Source organism: Glossina fuscipes, unplaced genomic scaffold (assembly GCF_014805625.2).
Source record: "Glossina fuscipes isolate IAEA_lab_2018 unplaced genomic scaffold, Yale_Gfus_2 1, whole genome shotgun sequence".
NCBI classification, from domain to species: domain Eukaryota; kingdom Metazoa; phylum Arthropoda; class Insecta; order Diptera; family Glossinidae; genus Glossina; species Glossina fuscipes.
Window position 1 is genome coordinate 44,910,996 of NW_023998415.1, and position 25,081 is coordinate 44,936,076.

The following is a 25,081-nucleotide window of genomic DNA, read 5'->3' on the forward strand; positions in this document are numbered from 1 at the left end:
CAATGGTTTCTAGTTCATAGTTTTACTATTCGTATGCATTGCAAAGGTTTTGAGTTGGTTGTTCTTTAATAAAAATGATTAGAATTTCATAAAATAATAAAATATGTATTGAGTGGTTTTGTTGTGTGGTTTCAATTCAAAAATTGTTTAGTAGAATTTCAAGAGGTTTCCATATTTTCTATATTCAATGCTCTCTGTTTCTCTTTCATTAGTTGCTAGCAAGTAAACACATACTTGTTTAATTTTATTGTAAATATCAGTGAACGTGATTCACTGTAGAATAGCACTGGTCCCCATGAAGTACCACACCACATGCCACCGATTGGTGTACGAGCCGATTCAGCTATTTGCATATAACCATCTGGGCAGCCATCCTGCAGATACGATGTAAAGCGTCCAATTGTAAAGCTATCCAAGGTAACCTGTACAAAAGAGATAGAAAAAAAAAAAAAAAAGAAGAAGAAGAAGAAGAAAAACAAGTAATAAAAGTGAAATAAAAACTAAAAATAATCAACATTGAGAGAAAGTAGAAAACAAAAATTGTTTGCACATCACTAAAAGGATAAATGATGGAATTTATTCTTTTGTTTTTCATTATTTTTCCTCTGGTTTCCTAAAAAAAAAAAAAAAAAAATTGCATTGAAAAAAAAGACAAACCTAACTAAGGAAAAAATAACGACATACACAAGAGTAATGATGGCATAAGTAACGGTAACTGAAAACATACCGAGTGGATTGTTGGCGGATATCCTGTCCGCATGTTTCCGCAACAAAAGTATTTTTCTTCTTTTTTTTTTTTTTTTTTTTTTTTCTGTTCTCATTGTTTTTATGGTTTTAAAGCCAAAGCCAGCCTGAATTGAAATGATATCTTTTCTTAGTTTTGGATTAAACAATCATCAGACAATCATCAAATTTACTTATACAACGGTTACGAATGCCAGCATACCGGACAAGAGAAAGTTGCAATTTTTTTACAATTTACTTTTCCCATTACAGTAATAAGATCATGAAATTTAATTAATTTAATATAAAAATATATATATATATATATATATTTCAATCTTTTATTTATAGTTAAAACAACAATTCATGTAATTAACGCTTAATAATTCACGTTGTTCAGAGAGATTTTCTTTCCGTTTTTTGTTTTATTTATTTATTTTTTTTTTGAAAAGAAAAAGAAACGAAAATAAATGAATTTTGCAACAAAATTTTAGGGGCAAAAATGCATAGAAAGAAAAAAAAAAAAACGAATGTTAAGTGAAACCTTAATAAAATTTATTTTTAATTTATAAAATTACAAGATTTTTCTTTTAGTTAACAATATTCTTTTCAGCGTTACTCTATGTAGGGTAAATTTACCGTTAGTCATTTTTCACCCACCATAACAATAAACACACGGGGACACGTTTTTTTGCTATTTCTATATCCGGGAAATTTAGACATGCTAAGTTCGACCACCCGGTATAGATTTGCAAATTTTTTTCTTTGGCAAACCTAGAGCTATCTTCACATTTGCCAGGTAACGGATAGTTGTGCAAAATCATCAAAAAAAAAAAAAAAAAAAATTTTTTAAAAAAATAATTTAAAAAACCAAAATCATTTTTTATTTTATAAAAAAAAAAAAAAAAAAAAAATTATTATTATTACTGGTTATCATAAAGCGTATGTGTAACGGTAGAGAAAAATGGCAATGTGTAAAATATGTAATGAAAAAATTTTAAAAGAATATAAAAATTTGAGTTTTTTGATATCGATCAGAAAAATGTAACTTCATGGCCATGTTCAGGGTACAACATCGCTAAAATCTTCCACACATACCTTCCCCCCGTACAAATAACACACTAAGTTGATTATAAAAAATTTTAGAGAGATCTGAACATCGCTGCGCAATGAAGTTCGGCTTTTTGAAGAGCTTTTAATGCATTTTAGTTGATATTAAAAATGTAAAGTTGTTTGATGTGTTTTTAATACCTTTTTGTGCTTAGCGTCCAAGGATGAGGGACATATTCATTTTTTCAAAACGTTTGCAACGCCAAGAAGGAAGTTGCCGAGATACCACATAGTGTCTACACTCTTCGTCACTATCAAATTCTGAATCGTTTTAAGCATGTCTGTCTGTCCGTCTAAACATTCTCTTCGCCGGAAAAATGGAGTCATTGACATTGACATTCGGCAGAAACATTGGAACTTCTTGTACGCAGATTGTCATTGTAGTATATATAAAATGGGCCAAATCGTTCAAAAGACACGCCTACAAAAAATCTGAAAACACTTCTGTTTCTTCCAAAGCAATAAAAAATTGCTTTTTTTTATGCTCATTGGTCGGAAAATTCAGCAGATAAATATACAATGTACATTCAGTGCACATTCTACGGGTGATGTTGTAGTACCAGTATAAAAATGGGAACAATTTGTTCCTGTCTACCCGATAGTATAGTGTATCAAAATTTAATTTTCCGAAATCCCATAAAGCATATAAATTCGTGGCCAGTCTCAAATTCGGAATGCACTTAAACATGTCCGTCGGCCTATCTCTTTAGTATCTAGGGTAAGCATTCTACCGTTAATATAAATGAAAAAATTGCTAAAAAATTTGTAAAAGAACTTGAAAATAACCTAACTCTATGAACACCTTTGCTATTCGTGTTTTTTGCTTGTTACTCCTCAAGTGCGGCATATACACTTTATAAATTTCTCCCTTTTTATTCTGAAAATAAAAAAAAAATAAAAAAGTCGCCCGCGCCCACCCAACATTATAGAGAGAGGAAAATTTGGTTCTTTTCCTGTTTTTTTTTTTTTCTTTTTTTTGTCTTCTTTAGGATAACGATGATGGGTGTAAAAGAGTCGGTCGCGATCGAATATAATTTTCTTACATGTCATAATTTGATTTGTACGTTACGGTATTTCAATAGATTTACAGTCACTTTGTCAGTTGGTAGGAATAACGCAGTTATTCGGTGACCCATTAAATAGGTTTAGTTTGTTTTATACGTGCACGGCTTGTGAAAAGTTTTCAAATTTAATCGAAGCGAATAACTCAGCAAAGACATAAACATGAACAATGTTGAGCTATCTGTGCTCTTCTTTCAATTACTCAAATATTTTTTAATTTGTTTTCCATTTTACTTAATTGCATATATAACAAGAAAGGAAATTCGGTCGCGACTCAATCTGTTTTAAAAAACACAAAAACAATGAAACAACAACAACATTGTTATGCTCTATAATATGGATCGAGTGCAGTTGATTTTTTCTATTTTCAAAATAAAAGTTTTTGTCGTACAGGTGGTTGTTGTAGGTGCGCAAAATACCGCAGCACACAGGTGGACAGACAAAGAGGCGAAATTGTTTAGATGCATCCCAAACGGGCCAAGAATTTATATGCTTTTTATAAAGGTTTTGAAGCTTGTTTCTACGCGCTATAATATTGGCTGGATGTGGTCATAGAATATGATCATAGAATATTCAAAGCTTTGTACATTTATTTGCTATAGGTTATGAGTAATGAGGGAAAAATCAATTTTTGATTTCTTTTGCAAAGCAGAGATGTTCTCATTTTACGTGGTGTTGTAGGTATGTTCTTCGATCGATTTGGTCCACTTTCAATACCAAGAGTTTCACACTGTTTCTGTCAAATTTGAAGTTGAATGTTTACAGCAGCCATTGTACAGACGGACGTCCTTAAATCGATTTATTATTTGATGCTGATCAAGAATAGATATGTTTTGTGCGGTACCTGATGCTTTCTTCTGAGCGTTGCGCAAACGTTCTAACAAAATGAATATACCTCCCAAGATGGTAATAAAAGGACGGGCATCGTTGAAACTCTTTTTTTCAAGCGTTTTAAATTTTCTCTATTACTTATGGGGAGTAGGACTAAAAAGAAGCAATTCTTTGATAATTTGCTTCGGATGGAAGAAAAGTTACTCTTTTATGGATAAAATAAAAAAAAACATCAGAATAGATTACTTTATTAAAAATATTCTACGATATTTGCTAAAAATTTCGAAGGAAAAGATGAAAATTATTTGAGTTATGCTGCGTGGCCTTTTCATAAATTACGTTTCGCGTTAAACGCAAGGACATGGTAGTATGCAATTCTAGGACCAAACAAATTGCTTTCCTTCATTGTCAATTTCATATCTACTCCGGGAACGTCCTGAGTTATGGCCAATTAAGGATGTCTTCTGTGCTTTCATTACGGCGGTTCTCATAAAGAGGTAGAGGAGGTGCCTGAAGTGATCGAGCACTCACCTCAGCTACGACGAACTTTGATCTACCGTACTGAAGATTGAGCCCAGTTACGTCTATTTTATAGGCGTGCATCTTAAGTACTCGAATAAGTGATTTAACAAAGCTACACTGATACATTTTGAATGTAAAGAGTTTCTAAAGACATCTATCTGTTAGAATATTAGTTGAGCTAGAAATAATCACCAGTGGAGCATTGGTCTGTAACTTCTTTGAAAGGATTTCTTTAACATGGGTGAATCTTTTCTGAGCGCTCGCACGAAAATTCTACCGAAAAATTTCTCTAAGGCAATCAATTTTTTTTTTTTTGTTACATATTCTAAAAAGTTCAAAGTATCTATTAAGACCAAAAAGAAAAAAAGAGATGTTATGCAGAAAAACTTATAGCGGCCTTACCCCTTAAGTAAAATTAATTATTTTTAACAGAACGTTTCAAATACATATTAATTTCTTCATAGTACGATTTAATTTGCTTCAATTAACTTGTGTGCTAAAGTGTCAAAGAAAATTATTGTTAACTTTTTTGCTTAACTTTCTTATTGCTCGCTCTATACCTTTAGAAGATTATGTTTTATTGTTGTTAAAGCTTAAAGTTGCTATGGCACGTCAACTTTTATCATTGTATTAAGATAATAAAGAAAAAAAAAAAAAAAAAAAAAAAACATTTTTCCCAACATAAGAAATGATAGCATAGAATATCACTCTTTCCACTCCGCCGTCAGCTATTATCAAGTCATCCAGTTCTCATTAGCTCATCATAATCTTTTGTATATAGTGGCGGCGGTAAAATGATATACTTAGGTATGTGACTTATTAAGGGAAGTAATTGAGAGAAGAAACTCTTTGAGATAAATATACTGAATCATTAAAAATCAATTAGGATTTAAGGTAAGTAAATGATTTTGTAAAGTACTCGAGTAACGTTGTTTTGCGAAAGAGATTTTAGCTAATATTGAAATTATATAAGAAAAAATGTATAGAAGTTTGTTTTTTTTTTTTTTTATGGAATAAAGAATGAGCTTATTATGTTAGCTAAATATTTGCAGGGAGTAAAGTAGTGCTAGGAAATGTTCGATACTAAGCGTGTCCTTCTCAACGAATTTTAGTTAAGCTAAAGTATAGCGTTGGGCTTTTGAAAATAAAACAAACTCTTGTGGAATTTCGTTTCGAACGAATGTTTGAAGTTAATGAAAATTTCAAATTGAAAATTTCAATAGGGGGTGTGGTGTGCTTGATTGAAAAACTTAAATTAATCGAAAATTATCTTTTATTGTTCTCATGGATATGGAGAAAGTACAGTGTGCTGGCAGTTTGAAGTACGAGTTAAATCTTATACGATATCAAATAAACGTTAAGTTCATCGTTATTTTTGAGTTTTTATTTGTGAAAAAAATTGTTATTTGCAGCCGACAGATATCATGGTGAAGAACGTTTACTCGAGCTGCGCTGAGTTTTACTCGAAGTTCTAGAAGAACTGCACTCTGCAAAACTGCTAACAATTTTCAGCGAATATTGTTACTTTAATACTCTTACTAATACAAATGCAAAAGAAGAATTATGAAATTTTTTTTAACAATGAAGTCGACTGCAACTTAAGGCGATGAGACTTACATTGAACGCAAGAAGAAATGGAAACTATTTATCTAATTCCAATAGTAGTCTAAATAAATTTGCCGTCAAAAGGCTTTCAAAAGCATGTAAGTTTATAGTACCTCTAGTCTTCCAATTCGACGGAAACTAGAAATGGCTCGTAGAAGATCCTCAAAATCCAGCCGTCATACGATGACGAGCTTTTTTTTCGATGGAGACGCGAACAAGGCAACAAGTAGAAGAATGTAGATAAACTTCCGCTTATAAATAAGTTACTGAGCTTATTAAAGGATTCGTAATTTCTTTTTTGCACTGCGTATAGCAGTATATTGTTAACAAGATTTTTATTGGTTTGCTTAGCAACTGCGTTGCTGTTTCGCTTTTCTTTATGTCAGTCAGATTTTGTTTTAGGAGAATTAAACTTAAGTGCAGAACTTTTCGGAGGAAAACATAAAAGTTTTTAGATCTGCATTTTTACAAGATTTCTTACCTGTACAACGTCACCGTGTTGACCGCCCGCTGCTGTAAATGTTAGAACGCAAACGTACGGTAAACGGTCCTGCTTAGGACGATGCAATTCCAGAGAGTATGTTAACCCTATATCACCATAATAAGTTCGATTACAGCCTGTAATAATAATAATAATAATAGAAAATGGAAACAAATTAATTTTAATTCAATACTAAATAAATTATCAACTAAATAGCTCGGTAAGAAATTACTGCGAATTGCAAAAAAAAAAAATAAAAAAATAAATAAATAAATAAAATATATATATATATATATATATCAAGTGTACGAAGAGAAAGACAGCCAAAAAAGGAAAAATATAAAAGTAACATAATAATAACATAAATTGTTTTGCAGGAGGGGAGAAGATAAAAAGGAAAAAGATGAAGGAGAAGGAGAAGGAGAAGGAGAAGAACACGCGATTACAATTATTTGTATCTTTTTAGTTTACAATTTGACATTCATGAGAATAAAGGTTGAAAGCGAGTTTTTTTGTTGTTCTAGTTATTTTTCATATTTTTATGCGGATGTACGTTCCGCAACTCTGACTACAGACTACAGACAATAATGCGACCGCGATGAGGCCAGAATACGTTTCATTTGGATTGAGTCGAATCAGTTGAATCATTTCATTGATTCTTCTACGTGCGTTATCTCCTACTCAACGTTCAATATAACGGATGCCTAATAATATTACTTTTAACACAAAAAAATGCCTAAAAATTGAATGCCGCATACGTTTCGGGATAAGTTCAATTCTTTTTGCATCCAATATGTCCGAGAAAAAGGTTTACTACTTTTTTTACGTTTCTCTCATATTCTCAAATATATAGATTCCGTCAGCAAAGTGACTGCTTCGTCCCAATTGAATCGAATTTAAATTTCTATATAAGGCCTTGGTATACGTTTTAGTTTTCAATTGAAGAAATTTTCGAAGAAATCGTTTCCCCATCTCAAGAAGGAGATTTCACATGTAATGACAAATTTTATATATGCGGTAGCTATGAATGAAATCAAAATGAGGTTATTGTTGAATGACAATACAATTGATGCAGACAGTCTACGCATGTACTACGTGCAGTAACAAACGGCATCGTATGTAATTACGTAAAAGTTACAGTTTATGGAACGCTTTAGGGCACTGTAGGCAAATACACATCTATACGTACATATATATATATATATATATATATATAAAGTTGTATAGAAGACTTAAAAGAAATTAGATCTTGAACATTAGAGAAGTGAGTGCACGAACGCATATCCGTGGTATGAAAAGCAACAACATTGTTTTGTCAATTTCTATACATTTATATGTCTCGTTTTTCATTGGCCCTTCTTGTTTTTTTTTTTTTTCTTTTTCTTTTTGCCATTCATACAACGTGGGTGGTGGTTGCATAATTGCAATAGTATGCGTGTTTTTTGGGGGCTTAAACAATTTCTTTTTGCCTGCCAGAGCCCTATCTGGACGTATGTGTATGTGCATGTGTATGTGTATATATATGTATGCGTGTGCGTGCATTTGTGAATCTGTTGTGTCTCATAATTTGTTAAATTGCACTCTTGCACAATTGTTGTTTTTGTTATCGTTGTAATTGTGTCTTGTTGTGTGTCTACACGATATTGTTGTTCTTACACAGATGTTATCATTTTGGCCCATTTCAGTTTTCTGTGCCACTTAATTGAATTGCATTAAAACTACACGACTAACACTTGCGGTCTTCTATGTTAGCTTTGTTGAATGAATATATCTGTGCATGCGATGCGGTCACTTGATAGCATTAAACTTTTACATTGTTTCACATTTACACTAACACGCTTAAAACTTTGTTTATATATATATATATATGTATACATTCATTTACATATATGTATGTATATATATATATATATATATATATATATATGAAATGTTGATATAATGTGATATATATTTATATGTAATAGGTTTGCACGTTTGTAAATGTAGTTTTCGAGTTTGAGGTCTTGTGCAATTTTGTAAAACCACGCCACACACGTTACATTTAAATTCATATTACTTTGCTTTCCAGTCATGTTCTATATTAAATTATTTCTCCCTCTCTCTTTCTTTCACTCTCAATCTGTCTATCTATCTATCTATCTATCTGTCTATCTATCCATACATACATACATACATACATACATACATACATACATACATTCATCCATCTATCTATCTCTTTCTATTTCTGTTTTTCTCACTTTTTCGTTTTGTCAAAAACTTTTATTTTATTAGTCTTTTATGTAATTTGTTTAAATGTCTTTTAAACAAAAAGGCAAAGAGAACAAGTCAGTAACATAATATAAATTTTGGTAAAATAACAAATTATTGTTATTGGATTTTTTCCACAACTTTTTTTAAGATAAAATGAATTTTAAAGACTATTTCCAATAATAATTTTCTTAAAATATCTGATTTACATAAATTATAAATATATAAATTAATCAAAAAAAAAAAAAAAATTAAATAAAACATGTCGATTATTAATTACTGAGTGCGAGGATAGGTTACAAGTTTTAAAATTAACTATTGATTTAGCATCGCAGAGTTTCGTCACGTGGATAGGCAATTCATAGGCTTTTCAAAACAAGGTTCTTTCAAATTTTGAGAAGTTCAATGTACATGTACAAAGAATGTCAAGCACGAGTTTCACTATTTAACTTGGAAGAAATTATTTCGATTAGTTTGTCTCTTTCGGCTGAGACTAACTCTCAGGCTATCCGTGTACTCTTTTTCAAAACATTTATATTTTACGGGAATCCATTCACGAAATTAACTGAAGTGCCTCACGAGATGTCCGGACGTCTGATGTTTATTTTCTTCTTATAATTTTCCCTCCACTTAGTTAATTACTGTTAAGCAATTAGGAAATTCTGTGTACCCTTGCATATTATCTTTCTATTCATGAATTCTTAGTTGGTTAAAGCTGACACACGATCTCTTGCTAGATTCCCCAATCATGACAACTCTGTACTCTATCCGACTGGTAGGTTTATACTTATTAAGGTGGAAATAATTAAAATTAGAATACAACTCTGCTTACTCAAAAATAAAGCGAAGGCACTAGACATCGGCAACTTCCTTGGATATTTAATATTTGTAGCTTGACGTTGCCAAATAATTAAACGGTTGATAGTATAGATTTTCGAATTGAGCCATCATCACAACTTTTTTCCATCAAATGGTTGCCAATGTCTGCTGCATGAGTAACCGAGTGGATAAGAATTGCGATTACCAAGTCAGTGTTTGCGGGTTCGAATCTTAGTACACCAGAATAGCATACCTGGTCGTAGTCATAGTGAGTGCTCAGCCGAAAAAAGTATAAAACATTTGCCGATTGGGCAACACTAGGTTACGGCCATTCCCTAGTTCTGCGGTGTTAAATGTTTATGGCATATCCCATGGGTAAGTCGGTCATGTGAAAACGAACAAAAAGGAGAATAAAATAAAATAGGACGGTAGTCGCATTGGATCATATATTCTATTTAACAGGTGGCTCTATTATAGCTTAAACAATCATCCTATAAGACATAACATGACTTAGCCAACGTGAGGGACCAGAAAGAGAGACAATTTTAGTGGCCATAGAATTGATGAAAAATGGATAAAAAAAACCGTACCAATATTATTACTTTCATGAAGTTACTCATATTACCCCTACTATTAGTTACGCCATTTTTTGCACCATGATGATCGTTATAAGTATCTAATATCCTAGCATCCTTGTGTTAATCATGCAAGTGCGTAAATACTCAGTATCTGAGGACTTTTATATGCAACTTTAGGTATTTTCAGATTGCCGCGCACAGAGTTTGTCACTGTATATATGGCGGGTAAACGTTTGTTCATATAATGGCCTTGGGAAGTACAGGAGTCGGCTGATCGTAGTCTAGTCTTGCTTAGGTCATTTCTTTTACTGCTGTTTCAGTAGCAATAGAGAGATAAATATTGTCGATGATTCTGCAAAGGGCCAATGCTTCTTCTTAACGAACAGCAAATACATGTTTAAGATGTACTCCGAAATGTTCGTCTTGCTCCAGTCAAAAATCAATGCCTTTCAATGAAGTAATTGAAGCATTGACAAATTTAAAGCAATATTTCTAGGAAACCATCATCTAAGCATGATGAAGATATCCGCTATAATAATTTTGTTCATTGCACTCTGTTTTAGTTTTGGAAGCCATTGCTTTAAACGAGTTATGGATGAAAAACTCGCTTAGTGTGATTGTTTAACACGTTGACTGCCGCGTCCATGGTGCTTGACACTGAACTCTACGTTTAAAGCGTCTCAGTCGCCGCATGTGGAGTAGTGCAGTACAGCAGCACGCATGGCCTGACGGAGATTTTCTTGAAACTTTGCCTGGCAGTGAACGTGTTAAGATATCAAAACTGAAACCGGATATCAAAACTGAAACTGCTATCATATTTTCTTGTAAACCATTTTTGATGTAAGTGTAGGGCCGTAAAAGAAAATTTTCAAAAAAAAAAAAGTAACTAAGTTCAGTATTGTTGTTAAAATTGTGCAAATGAAGCTGAAGTTTTAAAAGAAATCACCTAAGCTTCTGATTACTCTTCAAGTCAAATAGATGTATTGCATTATAATAATCATGACATTTTTCTACCGTAACTCATATTTAATGTGATACTTGCTTACAGTCTCTGAAGAAAATAAGGCAGGAGATATATTAAATTTGTTGATATTAGCATAAGGACGCTTTAAAGAGGAAAAGATATAATAGAAACTGATGTATAAAAAATTTTTACCGAAATCGGTTTTAAAGTTCAGTTTTAAAGCGGGATATTCACACACACACACACACACACACACACACACACACACACACACTGGGTCACTACAAATGCAAAATTTGTTATAAAGATTTCTCAAAACGATCGTAAACTTTCAGGCGGACAATTACCACGCCCATCTTTAATAATATTCTTTTGAAATTTCAACTAATTTACAATTATGTTTGACAAACGAGGCACAAACAATGTAACTTTTTATCAAACTAATATTTAAAGATCAAAGAAGATAACTGAAAGATATTCTAGGCAACAGGCTCGTTACTTGGGCTTAACTAAGTTAAAAATGAAAAAAAAAAAAAAAAAACATTTCTAGTGCATTTTCATCCCTTGGCGATACGTAACCTACATTGTCTCGAGTTTTTCATTTTAAATTCAATAAGTTATTTGAGTATTACATTATTTATGTAAGTGTGTAACAGTAGCGGTAACTGTTGTCATTGATAGACAGTTTTATTAAATCGCTAAAATGACATTTATTGTCATGTTATAGCGTTAGCAGACATGAATTAATTAAATGTCATGAACGATGAGGTTTCAATAGCGAGCGAAAGTAACGGATAACAACACGATACGAATGAATACAAATATTTGTAGGATTTGCAAACAGTATAAAAATGACATTTATAACAGCTTTAAGAAATTAAATAACACAACAATCGATATATGTACGCTCTCCAAGAGCTCGTAAATAAAACAGAAACAGATAGGAAGAAGAGAGACAGAGAGAGAGAGAGAGAGAAAGAGAGAAAGAGAAAGAGAGAGACAGAGAGAGAGAGAGAGAGAGAGAGAAAAGAAAAGAAAAGAAAAGAAAAGAAAACATATTCGACTGTGGCTCAAATTTCTTTTACACAGAATTTTTAACTTAGAATTGCTCAAGACGAGCGGAAGATGTATATAAAACCCATACTCTATAATATTGGTTATATAATGATAGCTACGAGGGAGCGGCTTTTCAACTATAGCACGAGTACTGTAACGTCGTGCGTATAATATATGTCAATGCATTCTTTGTAGTTGCATCTGTTGCTGTTGCTTATTAACAAAGAACACGGAGGTGTGTTTAACTTATGTTGCATTGTATGCATTGCATTACATCAATCTGTGCGCATGAATTCCCGACGTTTTAATTACATTTAAAATGAATATCTTTACTTTTCGCGATAGGGAAAATGTCTACCAAACACTGAAATACACACGGATAGACAAACGATTAATCACATTTAAATCAAAACAAAATTTGATATTGATCAAGCATGTATGTATACACATATATGCTTTACAAAAGCTTTACAAAATTTCGTCCAAGGTGTTGCAATATATGTTTCGATCATATCAATATATCGCCGCGCCGCCCTATTCCTCGATAATAGATATAAAAATAAAGAAAGCGGATTTTAAACGATTCAATTTCATATTTAGCTGTGTACTTTGATGCGTGAGCATCAATTATTTCCTTTGAAATCAAATACTTAAAAATTTCATCATTTTTCGCCTTTCCATTATAATTATGTTTTTTTGAAATTTCAATTCATTTGTAAAAATTTTAAAATATTTTTTTTTTTTCTCTTTTTTTTATACTTTAAGTGTATGTGAATTTTAAAATCCTATTATACGCCTGCATTTACTTGTAGATTTATGCCAATTTCAATGCGTTATGAAGCACTTTTGTTGTCATTCAAGTGCACGTATTGAGCACTGAAGCAAAAACGAAAGCATCAAGAACTTAGGTGTTCTTCACTGTAGAAATATATAAAATAAATTTACAATCTATGCGAAGGAAACACATCTAAATATTTCACATATGAGGGGAGGTTTGTGTTAAGTAAGTTATGCAGGGAAGTAAAAACAAGTAAGAAATTTATTGTTCAGTTGTGATCGAATTTATCATACCCTTCACCGTTATTCTAATGTGAAAACTTAATATCGCATATCTGTTGCAGCTTATGACCAACTATTAAGCGAGAGGGTTCTTGTTTCTTGTTTCATTCATTTTTAAGTTCTCTTGCAAGTTTGTCAGCGAACGGGAAAAAGTTTAACACGGACGCTACACAGTTGCGCAGACGGACAGGTAGACACAGGATCATGCTTAAGTTGATTCAGAATTTGGTACTGATCATACTGATATATATATATATATATATGTATTGTTTGTGGGATCTCTAAGATTCATTTTGGGCATTGCAAACGTTTTGGTAAAATGAATATACCCCTCGCCTCACGATGATGGGTATCAAAAAAATGCGATCACACTAGATTTTTAGGTAGTTAAGTGATGATACACATGGGGAATAGGTTTCATGGTGGCACTTATATGGGAGGCAGACCAAAACGTAAACTGACTTGGTCCAAATTTGTGAAAACTAATTCTGTTATCAAAATATTTTTTTATGCTTCATCTGCCATATCTTCTTTGTTGCCATATAAAGGCTTAGTTTTCATGAGAAATCTTTATATGAACTACTCTTTAGCAAATAGATTTATCTGATCCAGATTTATTGCAGTTAATTTAGATATTTCATTATAATTATGGACTAATTTTGATCATAATATATTAATAATTAGAGGATTTTGGCCTACTTGTTAGCGGAACGATTTTATACATGAATCGAATTTAACGCAATTAATTTCATTGCCAGACTGTTTTTAAAGACTAATTATATTAAGTGGGAAATAAAATTAAAAAAAAAAAAATTAAGGCATTTTGCCATATATAAAGGCACACTATGCGTAGAAGCAACATTGGCCCGTCTACTTTAAATTTTTCCTAACTAATTATTAAGCCGCAACTATTCCTCACCGATCTTTGGGAAGAAATTTTAAAAATTGCACTTTTCTGATCATAAGAATGCTGGACTTTAATTCACATATATATACACACACACACACACAAATACATAGATATTTATCGGGCGAGACGAATTACGGAACGACAAACCGAGATCGGTATAATAATAAAAGGTGAGTTTGTTTCAAGTTGCTGCGTCTATTGCAAATGCCGCTCCATCAATCTTACTATATATTCTGTATTATAAGTGGCGTACGGCATAAAAATTTAGACGCATGACGCCATTGCAGTTTTCTGATATATCGTAAAGAACATTGTGATGATATTAGACTATTCTGATAAATTTTAACGTCCTTCAATCAACATTAGAATTACGAACATTTTACATATACGTATTTCAACCATTACGGGTCTCGTGGAAACATAAAAATGAAGATAGGAAATTGAAAGTGGGCGGAAACATGCCTTCTGTGACTTTCTCGGAAAAATACCGAAAATTTTTTTAATATTTTTATGTATAACTTTCTCCGCTACTCAAGTATTTGTTAGAACCAATAGAGCCAAAATGATATCACACATATAACGATATATATATTGGGAGATCTCTTCTACCTAATTGTGAGTGTTGCAAAAGGAGTAAAAATATTAATAAATTTTTAAGCCGTATAGGGTGCTTGATTAAAATTCATTTATATGTCAGGAAATATGATATATTTTTAAACAAAATATTCTCTTATGTGACATAATCTGAATTTAATTATGTTGCAATTCATGTAAATACATTATTAAGATTTTCATATAAAAATTTTTTCACTTACTAAAGGATTATATATATTATTATTATATTATTATTATTATTATTATTATTATAATTATACTAAAGGATTACACATATATTATATTAGATATTTTATTACTATATGTAAAAGTTAATTATGAAAATTAATTATGAAAAATAATTAAGTAGCATAAATAATATATAAAAGAGATAAAGACGAATATTAAAATTTTTTAACGACAACCCCTTACCTATTACTATGCAAACAATTTTATATCAATTTGATGCAAATTTTGCTCTAAAACTCATTTTTACTTACGTCTGCTTTTAACTGATAAGAAGTGAAATGAAATTAACATAATTTCATAAGATATTATTCATAAATTTTTATACATAATGCTGCGAAGTTTGTCATCTGCATATTATATATTATACGCTTGGACAAATGTTGGGGGATCTCCAAATGCAGTATCCATCTATTGTAACGATCTAGTTATCCGTATCTATACATCTATTTTTCTAAGGCTCAAGTGTTGTAAGCTTAAGGCTTCATAAATGTATGCATTAACAGTGAATCTGAGAGTATATGTGAGAACGATATTAATATGATTTTTCGGGCAGGGGAAGAGAAATAAAAAAAATTCACTTATACCATGAACGCGTCAATAAGGGTAAAGCAATCGATCAGTCAAGATGCAAGAAAAAAAAAACCTTAAAAAGCCTTCTAAATGAATTTACATATACCCTAAGGTTTTTGAGGGGACATTGTTTAATGAAAGCAAATGCAGTCGAACGACAGATTTCGTTGGAAGGATGTGGCAAAGGTTACATTTTCTTATTAAATTAAAGTTATAAACATTTTTGTGTGGTTCACTCGGCAATTATCGCCATCCCATCCGCCTGAATGGCCGAGTAGGCAAGACTCTCGATTAGCAACTCAATGGTCGTGGGTTCAAATCTCAAGTGCGGTAGAGTTTTTTAGTAAAGCCGAAAGCCTTAGATGCTAGTGCTTTAAGACTTTAGTCTTGGAATTTATTCTCTGGCAAAATTTATAGTAATAATAATAATAATAATAATAATATCATAAACCGTTAGAATTTAAAATAATTGGCTTAAGCCAAGGTTAAGTAAAGGAAAACCGCGAGAGATGTTTCTTTATTGTTTTCTATTCATTCCTTATTTCTTTTTTTGCGCATTCGTTAAGCATTATCTTTAAGCAATATTTCGAGATGAAAAACGACTCTTACAGAAGACAACATAATACCGTCCTAAGAAAGCTATTCGGATGGGCTAATAGAGCATAGATACAAGTGTACGAGTACGGGTGGCTGTTGAAAATGTATTCTTTTTCGAATATCATACCGTTAGAGGAAAGTGCTAAAATATGAAAAAAAAAAGAATCCCTCTTCGCTTCTATCGATTATCATGCATATGCCCTACGGAGCCTTCTAGCTAGACATTTCTTTCCATTTCAAATGAGATGATATTTTCGATATACCTTTAGGTAGATAGTATAAAAGCGTTTACTTAGTAGTTGGAAATTACCGGAAATAATACCCGTCTGTCCGTAAATGTATGTAAACGGATATTAAACTCTGCAAAATAATTTAATCAGATGCTTGCCCTTACACAAGAAAGGTTGAGACGTATACGTCTATGGATGTGTATGTGTATATGTATATGTATATGTACGTATATTTGTATGAGTATGTATTTAAATAGTACGCTTTAATGCTATCAAGTTGTGTAATTAAGTGTCACTGAAAGGACGCAACACTTGTGATTGGCATAGTTTAGATAACGCTTCAAAAATTATGCAAATTCAAATTATATTCGCAGTAAGGTAGCATAGGTATTAACTTAACTCACTCAGTTAATGCGTGTGAAAATGTAAGAAAGTGCGTATGTTTCGTTTGTCAAAATTTTTGTATGTATGCGTTAGTTTTTGTTGTTTCTGTTGGCATTAATTGTCCTTTGTTTTTTTTTTAACTTACGTGTACAGAACCGTGGCTCGTCACTTCCATCTCCGCAGTCATTCAGATTGTTGCAGTATTTGCTGAGTGGTACACAACGTCCGTTCGAACAACTAAACTCAGAAAGAGCACATTGGCCGGAGAAAGATAAGGATGAGGCCGCTAACAATGACATTGGTCTGGCAGTGGAAGCAAATGACGACAATGACGACAATGACGATGATGATGATGATGATGAGGATGATGCTAATACAGCAGCTACAGCCGGTGCTTCGGGGCTTTCTAAAAGTTTTGACATTAATGATGCTGATAAGGATACTGAGTGTGTTGCTGTTGCTGTTGCTGTTGCTGTCGCTGCAGTTAGTACGGCAAGTAAACAAAAGAGCATTATATAATATGCTGGCAGTTTTGAGTATGACAGTGCTGTGGTCATGTTTGTGGTGAGAGACGCCTTCAGTGGCATCAATTTATTCCACTCTGGTTCTGTTGAAATCCCCACCGATTGAGTTGCTATTGTGGCAGTTTTCAATGAAGTTAACATAGTGTCGATTGCTTTGTTAGTGGCACTGTTGCTCTTGCTGTTACTACTAATACAACTATTGCTGCTACTGTTACGACTATTACTATTCCTATTATAGTCACTACTACTCCTACTAGTATTAATACTGTTGCTACTATTACTTCTACTGCAACTGCTACCACTAATACTAATACTATTACTACTACTACTACTACTACTATTACTAGTATTACTACTACTATTAGTGCTACTACTACTACTACTGCTGCTGCGGCAACTAATATTGCTAATGCTGCTATTTAGGGAATTGTCACTGCAATCAATGCCGTTTGATAATGGTAATGATGACGGCGGTATTGGTAGTGGTGGGCTAGTGTATGTCATTGCAGTTGTTGTCGCACGTTGGCGCCATTTTATTGATATTGCTTTTTCTTTGCATTGTGTTGCTTTCGCTAATGTACAACATTGCCTTAATGTTAATTCTTCTTTTCCTTCTTGTTTCTGATGCTCTTGCAATGGTTTATAACATATGTCGGCACATGTGTTCTTACTGCCATTGTTAAAAGTTTCATATTCACAACTTTCTAAAATATTCAACTGCACTGTTGTTTTCTTCGTTTTCCCCCAGAAAATTGCTGCTGCTGCTGCTGTTGCAGTTTTCATAATTCCGTCGTCTTGGCAAATTTTGTATTCGTTTATTGACTGAACTGTGCTTGAAATTGTGATTGTCGCTGTTGTCGTTGTTGCTGTTGCCTCGTCGCCTTTTTCCTGTTGCAATTTTAAATCTTTTCTGTTTTTGTATTTTTGTTGCCATTTTATCATCATCGTTGGAACTGTAATGAAACGAATCGTAAAAGGAATTCTTTTGTTATTTATTACAATTTTAATATAAAGATTTTTGATATCGCTTTATATGCTATGACAAATAATAGAAAAACTTTTAGTTTTACTTATATGGTTGTATTTATAAAATGTAGTGAGAATTGCAATACATGCATGTGCATGAACACAGCAATGTACTCAAATTTCTATTTGAAAATTTTCAAAAGTATTTTTAGAAAATTAAATATGAAACATAATCAATTTTTATTCATTTTCCTTTTGAAAAGTTTCAACAATGAAATAAAGCCTAGAAATCGAAAAATTTATATTTCTTCGTGTATCTCGAACGTCATCGAGTAATAAATTTTTTTTTTGTTTTTCATCAGCTGCGTCTATCTAAAGCCAATAACAATTACGAAAATGTATATGAAATCATTCTAGAAATTTTTTACTTACTAATGAATATTGTATGCTGCTCTCAATAATTCATAAAAAATTTTATTAAAGAACAGTTAGCAAGCAATTAATGTTAACTGTTACGCAGTAAAAAGTCATTTATAAGCAATAAAATTTTTATATTTCAATGAAAGTTTTATTACATTTGAAACGTTTTTTCGCCCGTGAATAAAATAATGTGAACACATAAATACTTTATCGGCTATCGGTTAAATTGTGCGTATACATGCACGGCTGTAAGTATAGGCGCATATACGATCACAAATATAAATCGACACACACACACACACACGCACAGAGGGCTGAACTCAGGCTATTGTGGCGTACTATGATCGGCCTGCACCCACCTCCCGATATATATTAAGGGGCTAGTTGCGAATAAGCAATAAGCAGTCACAGAATAAGAGCGGTTGAAAAGGAGGGGTGATTGCATATTGAGCTCTCGATTAGCAAAGCTAGGTCCGCGCTTGGTTTTATAAAAAGGTGGTCCAAAGAGCTTGATGATCCCTACATTACGAAAAGGCTGTCCATGTGTTTGGTTAGACCCATACTCGAGTATGCCTCAGTTGTGTGGTCTCCTTCATATAGGTGCTACGTAGATTCAATTGAATCAGTTCAAAAGCAATTCTTGCTGTTTGCCCTTAGAAATTTGGGTTGGGATCCGATTGCCTCTCTTCCTTCGTATGAAAATAGGTTGCTTCTGCTGTCCCTACCGTCTCTTGAGAAACGTAGATTTGTTCTTGGCGTTTCCTTTCTAATTAAAGTAATAAATGGTGCTATTGACTCGTCTTCATTACTTGGTGAAGTAAGCTTCAATGTCCCTAACCGCTTCTCTAGGCACTTTATCTTGGTAAAGCTTAATCAGTGTAAATTTAATTATGAGCTGTTCAATCCGCTCAGAGTCGTTTGCAAGAACCTAAATGACGTCTACCACTTATTCTCGTTATCGGACTCTTTAAAGTCCATTAAAGCAACATTGCTTAATACGCGCGATTTACCTATGTCGTATTTAAACTAGCTTTCATCCTTAAAAAGTCGTTACGTTTCGAAAGTGAATTATTGTTAATTTATTATCGGTTGCCAGGCTTATGCATGTTTGCGATGGCTTAGGGGTTCATTTGCAATTTGGTCCTGTACCGGTTGTAAGTGTGCTCCTATGCTGATAGTGTACATTCTTTTTTTTTCTTTTTTCTTTTTCTTTTTTTTTTTTCTCTTCTTATTTGTTTTATTATGCTTATACTCAATCTTATTGTTAATTAATATTAGTTTTGCATTAAGAGCCTATTGAACTCGACTGCTACTTGTTTAGTTGAGTTTCTAGTATAAGTGGAATAAAATAAATAAATAAATAAATAAATAAATTGAAAAGGTCACACGATCCTGCACACGAATCTTCGGCGACAACGCGACTACTCGCTGTCCTGTGTGTAGGTGCCCTATACTCCCAGTAAGTGCGTAACAACGTGGTATGGTGATCCGCGAAATAAGCCTGTGAATAGGCGTTAAGACCGAGACAGATAAGGTATACTGGGCAAAAGGTGAGAATTGACGTAATAGGCTGGTGATGATATTCCGTTATCTGAGTAGGTACAAGTGCCATCCGGTCGAAACGGGCTCCGAACCAATGTTGTTCACGGCCGCAGTTCAATTTGCGTGGCCGGACGAGAAGATAATCCAGAAAGCGGCACAGGACCAGATCAACGGTTAGACGAATGGCGAAAGATAGGTTAGTCTGGTGTTTGTGAGCGAACCATGAAAGAAGAATCTGCAGCAGTAGGCTAATAGCCCGCAGGACTAAAAAAAATGGCTATTTGGATATGCAGTGTAGCTGCCTTACAAGATACGCACTCCAGGCGGAGCGACTTCCCCAAATTGGTCGTAGCACGAATTCAAACACACACTGGAAGAAGTAGTAGCGGATATGGACAATAAAACCCCAATTGTAACTCCAGGAAGTCGCAATTCCTGGGCGTTAACCCAGGATCAATAATGCAGGAGACTTGTGTCTTTTGGGGGTGTGCTGGCCTTCACACTTCTTAGTCGCGGGCGTAGCAATACCTTTGGAAAGCCAGGAATGATATCAAAAATTGATACCATCTTTGTTAGGCGGCATAGCAGCAAGCTGCAAGTGGTTGCTGATCGAAGCATATACAAACAGTGACCATCAGGCAATACGTCTGGGCATCAAGGTTAAAATTGTTAAAAAGGTGCAATCGAACTGAATTATAAGAATGTATCCTTCGACGAAAACCGTTTCAACTTGATTATAGAGGCGTATAAAATGAGAGAAAGTGCGGCGGATCAACTCAAGCCATTCTGCCAGGAGCGTATGACGCGTCAACGCCGACAAAGAGAAAACTTAGTAGAACGTAGAAAGATAGAGGCGTTTAGAAAAGACTGCCTAAAGGCCAGACGAAAAGGGAGGTGATCTGGATGGAGAAAGAGTCTCGTTGCTCTCGTGGCTTTACATAAAGATCTCCGTAAAGATCTAAAGACACGGATAAAAAGAAGCAAGAAAGAAAGTTTCGACGGCATATGCCAGGAGGTGGATATTAACGCATGGGCAGCGGCCTACTTTATGTAGTGCTAAAGGAAATGAATAATGCTTGAAGCTCACAGAAAGTTGCAGATAGAAAGGCTCTTGGACCGGAAAGGCAGCATTTCGAAGGCTACATTATGGGTAGGGAAGAGCTTTTCACATCGCAAGAAACAAGAAGTTGGCGAAAATTTTGCCCGAAACTCGGAAAAGACAAGGAGGAATTATTGAAGGAGAAGGAAAGAAAAACGTAGTCAGTCTTTCATTGTTATTACAGATTTTCCGAGATAAGGAATATTGTGTTGCATCTATGGTCAAAGAATTTTTACCCTTTTTCCTTCTTTTTTTTTTTTTTTTATTAATTTTTCTCATTTTTAATGTGCATTTTTTTTTTTTTTTTAATCTATTATACAAATATTTAAAAGTTGATTTTATATATATTTTAAATTATATTTTTAAATAAAAGCAAATTTTTTGGCATATATTGTTTGTACTGTATTTTAAATAAATCACTTAATATAAATCTTTATATTGTAGTGTGATCGCATACCGTTGTATGCATCCACTTTGAAGTGCGACAGAATTATGCTAAGTTTGCATAACTCTGTAAACAAAAAAAAAAAGTAAAACAAAAATTTTGTCGTACTTCAACAGGCTGGGTATTGCATTTCGTAATGCAATACGATGCCACGCGCCCTAATCCAAACAATTACTATCTGTTTACGTTAGAATAATTTAGTGTAATAATTTCTGTATAAATAGCCAGGTAAGAATCGAATAAAATCAGTTGTTATCAATCAACTCAACCTAGCGTTCAACTCGCTATTTTATTAAAGGCGTTAAATCCGCCTGAAGCATAAAGCTTATAGTTAGGGAACGTCTCTTGCCGAGCTACATTGGCATTATATGAGACGGCTAGACTTGGCGTACTGTAGCCGAGCAGCTTAGGACTAATACTGCAGTACACCATATCATTCATATATACAACATCCGTACTGTACTCAGTACTACAGATATCATCATCTAACTTTTTTTATTACAATATTTATTTTCCATGGTAAAGTGTTGTCTATATATGTTCATGACTGTACTAGCTTAGTATATTTATTTATTTGTTTTGAACGTTTCAACACGATACAAAATTTATGGTTTTATTGTACAAATAAAATAGAAAAACAATTTTTTTTTTTGCAAATATAAACATAAAAAAAGAAGCAAAAGATGTTAAAATAAACAAATAATAATAATTTTTTCAATGCAAAACACTTAATATAATTGTAGAATGAAAAAGTAACTGCTTTTGCTTAGAATTACAATTGCGTTTGGGAGCAGACTGCGGCGCAGACAGACTGCATATATACAAGATTAAAAAAAAAAAAAAAAAAAAATAATAATAATAATAATAAGAAAAGAAGAAATCGAACACATTTTTCAAATTTTTAAAGAAAAACAAACTAATTCTCCTTTTTCAATATCAATCCATTAGTAAGGAAACTGTTGACATTGCACTGTACGTAAAGACGACGTACTATAAAAAACAAAAAGAGACGAAAAAAAAAAACAAATTGATTAATGTGTTTTTAGTGCTAGCTATCGATGGTGTTTTTTTCGTTCGTGCTAAATAAATTTCGACATACGCGTTTATAACTGCATACATACACGCACGCGAACGTTTATATCTTTATAGATACATCTTTAATATATATATATATATGTAAAAGTATGTACATGTATGACTATCATGTGCAACGAATTTCCGAAGTATCTTTGGCCAAAAAAAAAATTGAAAATTTGAAAAGAGAATGAAAAAAACAAGTGATTCTAGAAGGACAACCACGCTTTATGCATAAACAGATTTATTTTTTTTGATATCACCATGCGATTAAAACTCCTGCTCGAACAGACGTTAAATCATTGATTGTAGACAGTGTTAATCCGAGAAAGCAATGTCTGCTAATAGTAGCGTGGAAAGTAGCATATTCCAGGTTAGTCGTGTTAACATTTCCTGGGCAGATTCGTTGAAAAATGATAATAACATTAGTTATAGCATAATGCTTCCATTTGTTGTCCTATTGACATCAGTTATGGTTAATAGTTTTACGTAATAATGGTTTCATTTGTTTGGAACAATCCATGGCCGCCCATAGATATTCAGCTTTACTGTCGATGTTAATGTATAGCCTAGTCTGAATCGTAGTTATTTGTGGACTTTAAGATTCGTTAAGCAAGCTCTTTTTTTTCACCCGCAACAATTTAACAGCAAGAGAGGTCACGTTTTCATCAAATGCTTTTCATTTGGCATAAAACTTCAAGACTATCGTTGTTAGATAATGATAGAGATAGATATAGAGATAGATGTTATCCTGCGATATGTGTTAAGATTACGATTTTTTATTGTTAACAGGTGTCTGAACTATGAAAGCAAGTCTTAAAAGCAAGCATGTATGTTCAGTACAGTAGTGCTATGCTAAAGAAAGAGAGGAAATGGGTTTTGTTTATAAAATGAAAAATGTTTCAAATCAAAATCAGAAGATAGAAAATATTTCGTATGACGTCCTGAGCAGATGAAGTGAAAAGCGAAAAACTCACTTTTGTATGTTTATAAAAATGCATGTAACAATTGAGTATATCGATATAAAAGTTTACATAGATATCAAGTCCAGTACTATTAACCCATAAAAAGCTAAAGTTTAAACGAAAGATGTGCCTCATTTTTTTCTATACGTACGTATGTATATACATATATATATGTATGTTTTTATTTATTTATTTATTTTTTGTATACACACGTGTGTATCTTTGTATATATATATATATATGTATGTATGTATGTTTGTATGCATGTATGTATGTATGTATGTATGTGTGTATCATACTTGCCGCGAAATGTGTGTGTGTGTGTGTGTGTGTGTGTGTGTATGTATGTATGTATGTATGTATGTATGTATGTATGTATGTATGTATGTGTGTGTGTGTGTGTGTGTGTGTGTGTGTGTGTGTGTGTGTGTGTGTGTGTGTGTGTGTGTGTGTGTGTTTTCTATACGAACCTACGTATTTATGTGTGCATCTATTTATATATGTATGTATTTATGTATATATATATATATATAAGTGTGACTATGTATGCATGAATATATTCATTTCTATTTTGTCGATAAAAAGATTTTCTTCCATAGATCAGTGAAATTTCACGTAAATATTTTTTTATGTTAAGGTGAAAAGTTTACTATCAATTGATCTCTCATCATCTCTTTGTGAATGCATACAGTTATCAGTCAAAGTTCCTATCATCAATTAAAACTGACATGATTCGTTCGATTAACGTTACAGATCAATGAATAGATTGTTATCGATTTTGTCGCATACATATATAGCAAATAAATTTCGTCACTTTATCGCTAAAAATTTCCAGTTAATGAATGTAGTGGATTAAGTTACGACGAAATAGATATTAATCCAATAATAGATAGAGAGAGACTCATAACAATATTGTCATGAAAAATTTGAACAAAAATTTCGTAGTGTTTTAATGAGATGGTTAAATAATGAAAATTGATTTTTCTTTACTGGTGAAAATCTGTTTTGCGTTCATTTTCGCAATTCATCTACAAAATGATGATTGATATTTTAACATTGTCAAGAATAGAATATACGATAGGAAGAGGAATAATGTTTTATAATAGGTGTGCAAATAAATTTTGTCTATAGAAAATTCAACTTTATTTCAAATATTCTTTAATCGAAATATTCGCCATCGTGATCTATGGTCTTTGGCTTTTATAGAATAGCTTGCGGAAGAACCTAAATGGTTCCGAAATGAGATAGTTATATTGTATGGTGATCAGAAGAAGGCAGATCGCCGTGGCTGGGAGAGGTTCCTCGAATAAGCTGAAGAGCGCACACTAAGTTGCTTTTACTGGAAACGGGCGGATGTATGCGAGTTTTCATCGTTATTAAGGCCACAATTTTTTGCATAAAATCTCTTAAATTACTTTTCAACTATTTCATCAGTGTCTAATGCATTTC

At 32.8% G+C, this 25,081-nt stretch overlaps 1 protein-coding gene across 1 annotated transcript in view; it reads right to left on the reverse strand.

Annotated features, from left to right (window-relative positions):
* Window positions 1–25,081, reverse strand: part of LOC119645045 — a 166,936-nt gene that overhangs the window by 31,692 nt on the left and 110,163 nt on the right. The window contains 3 exon segments of the mRNA XM_038044851.1: window positions 235–422; window positions 6,335–6,471; window positions 16,743–18,074. Of these exon segments, the coding sequence (XP_037900779.1) occupies window positions 235–422; window positions 6,335–6,471; window positions 16,743–18,074 (1,657 nt within the window).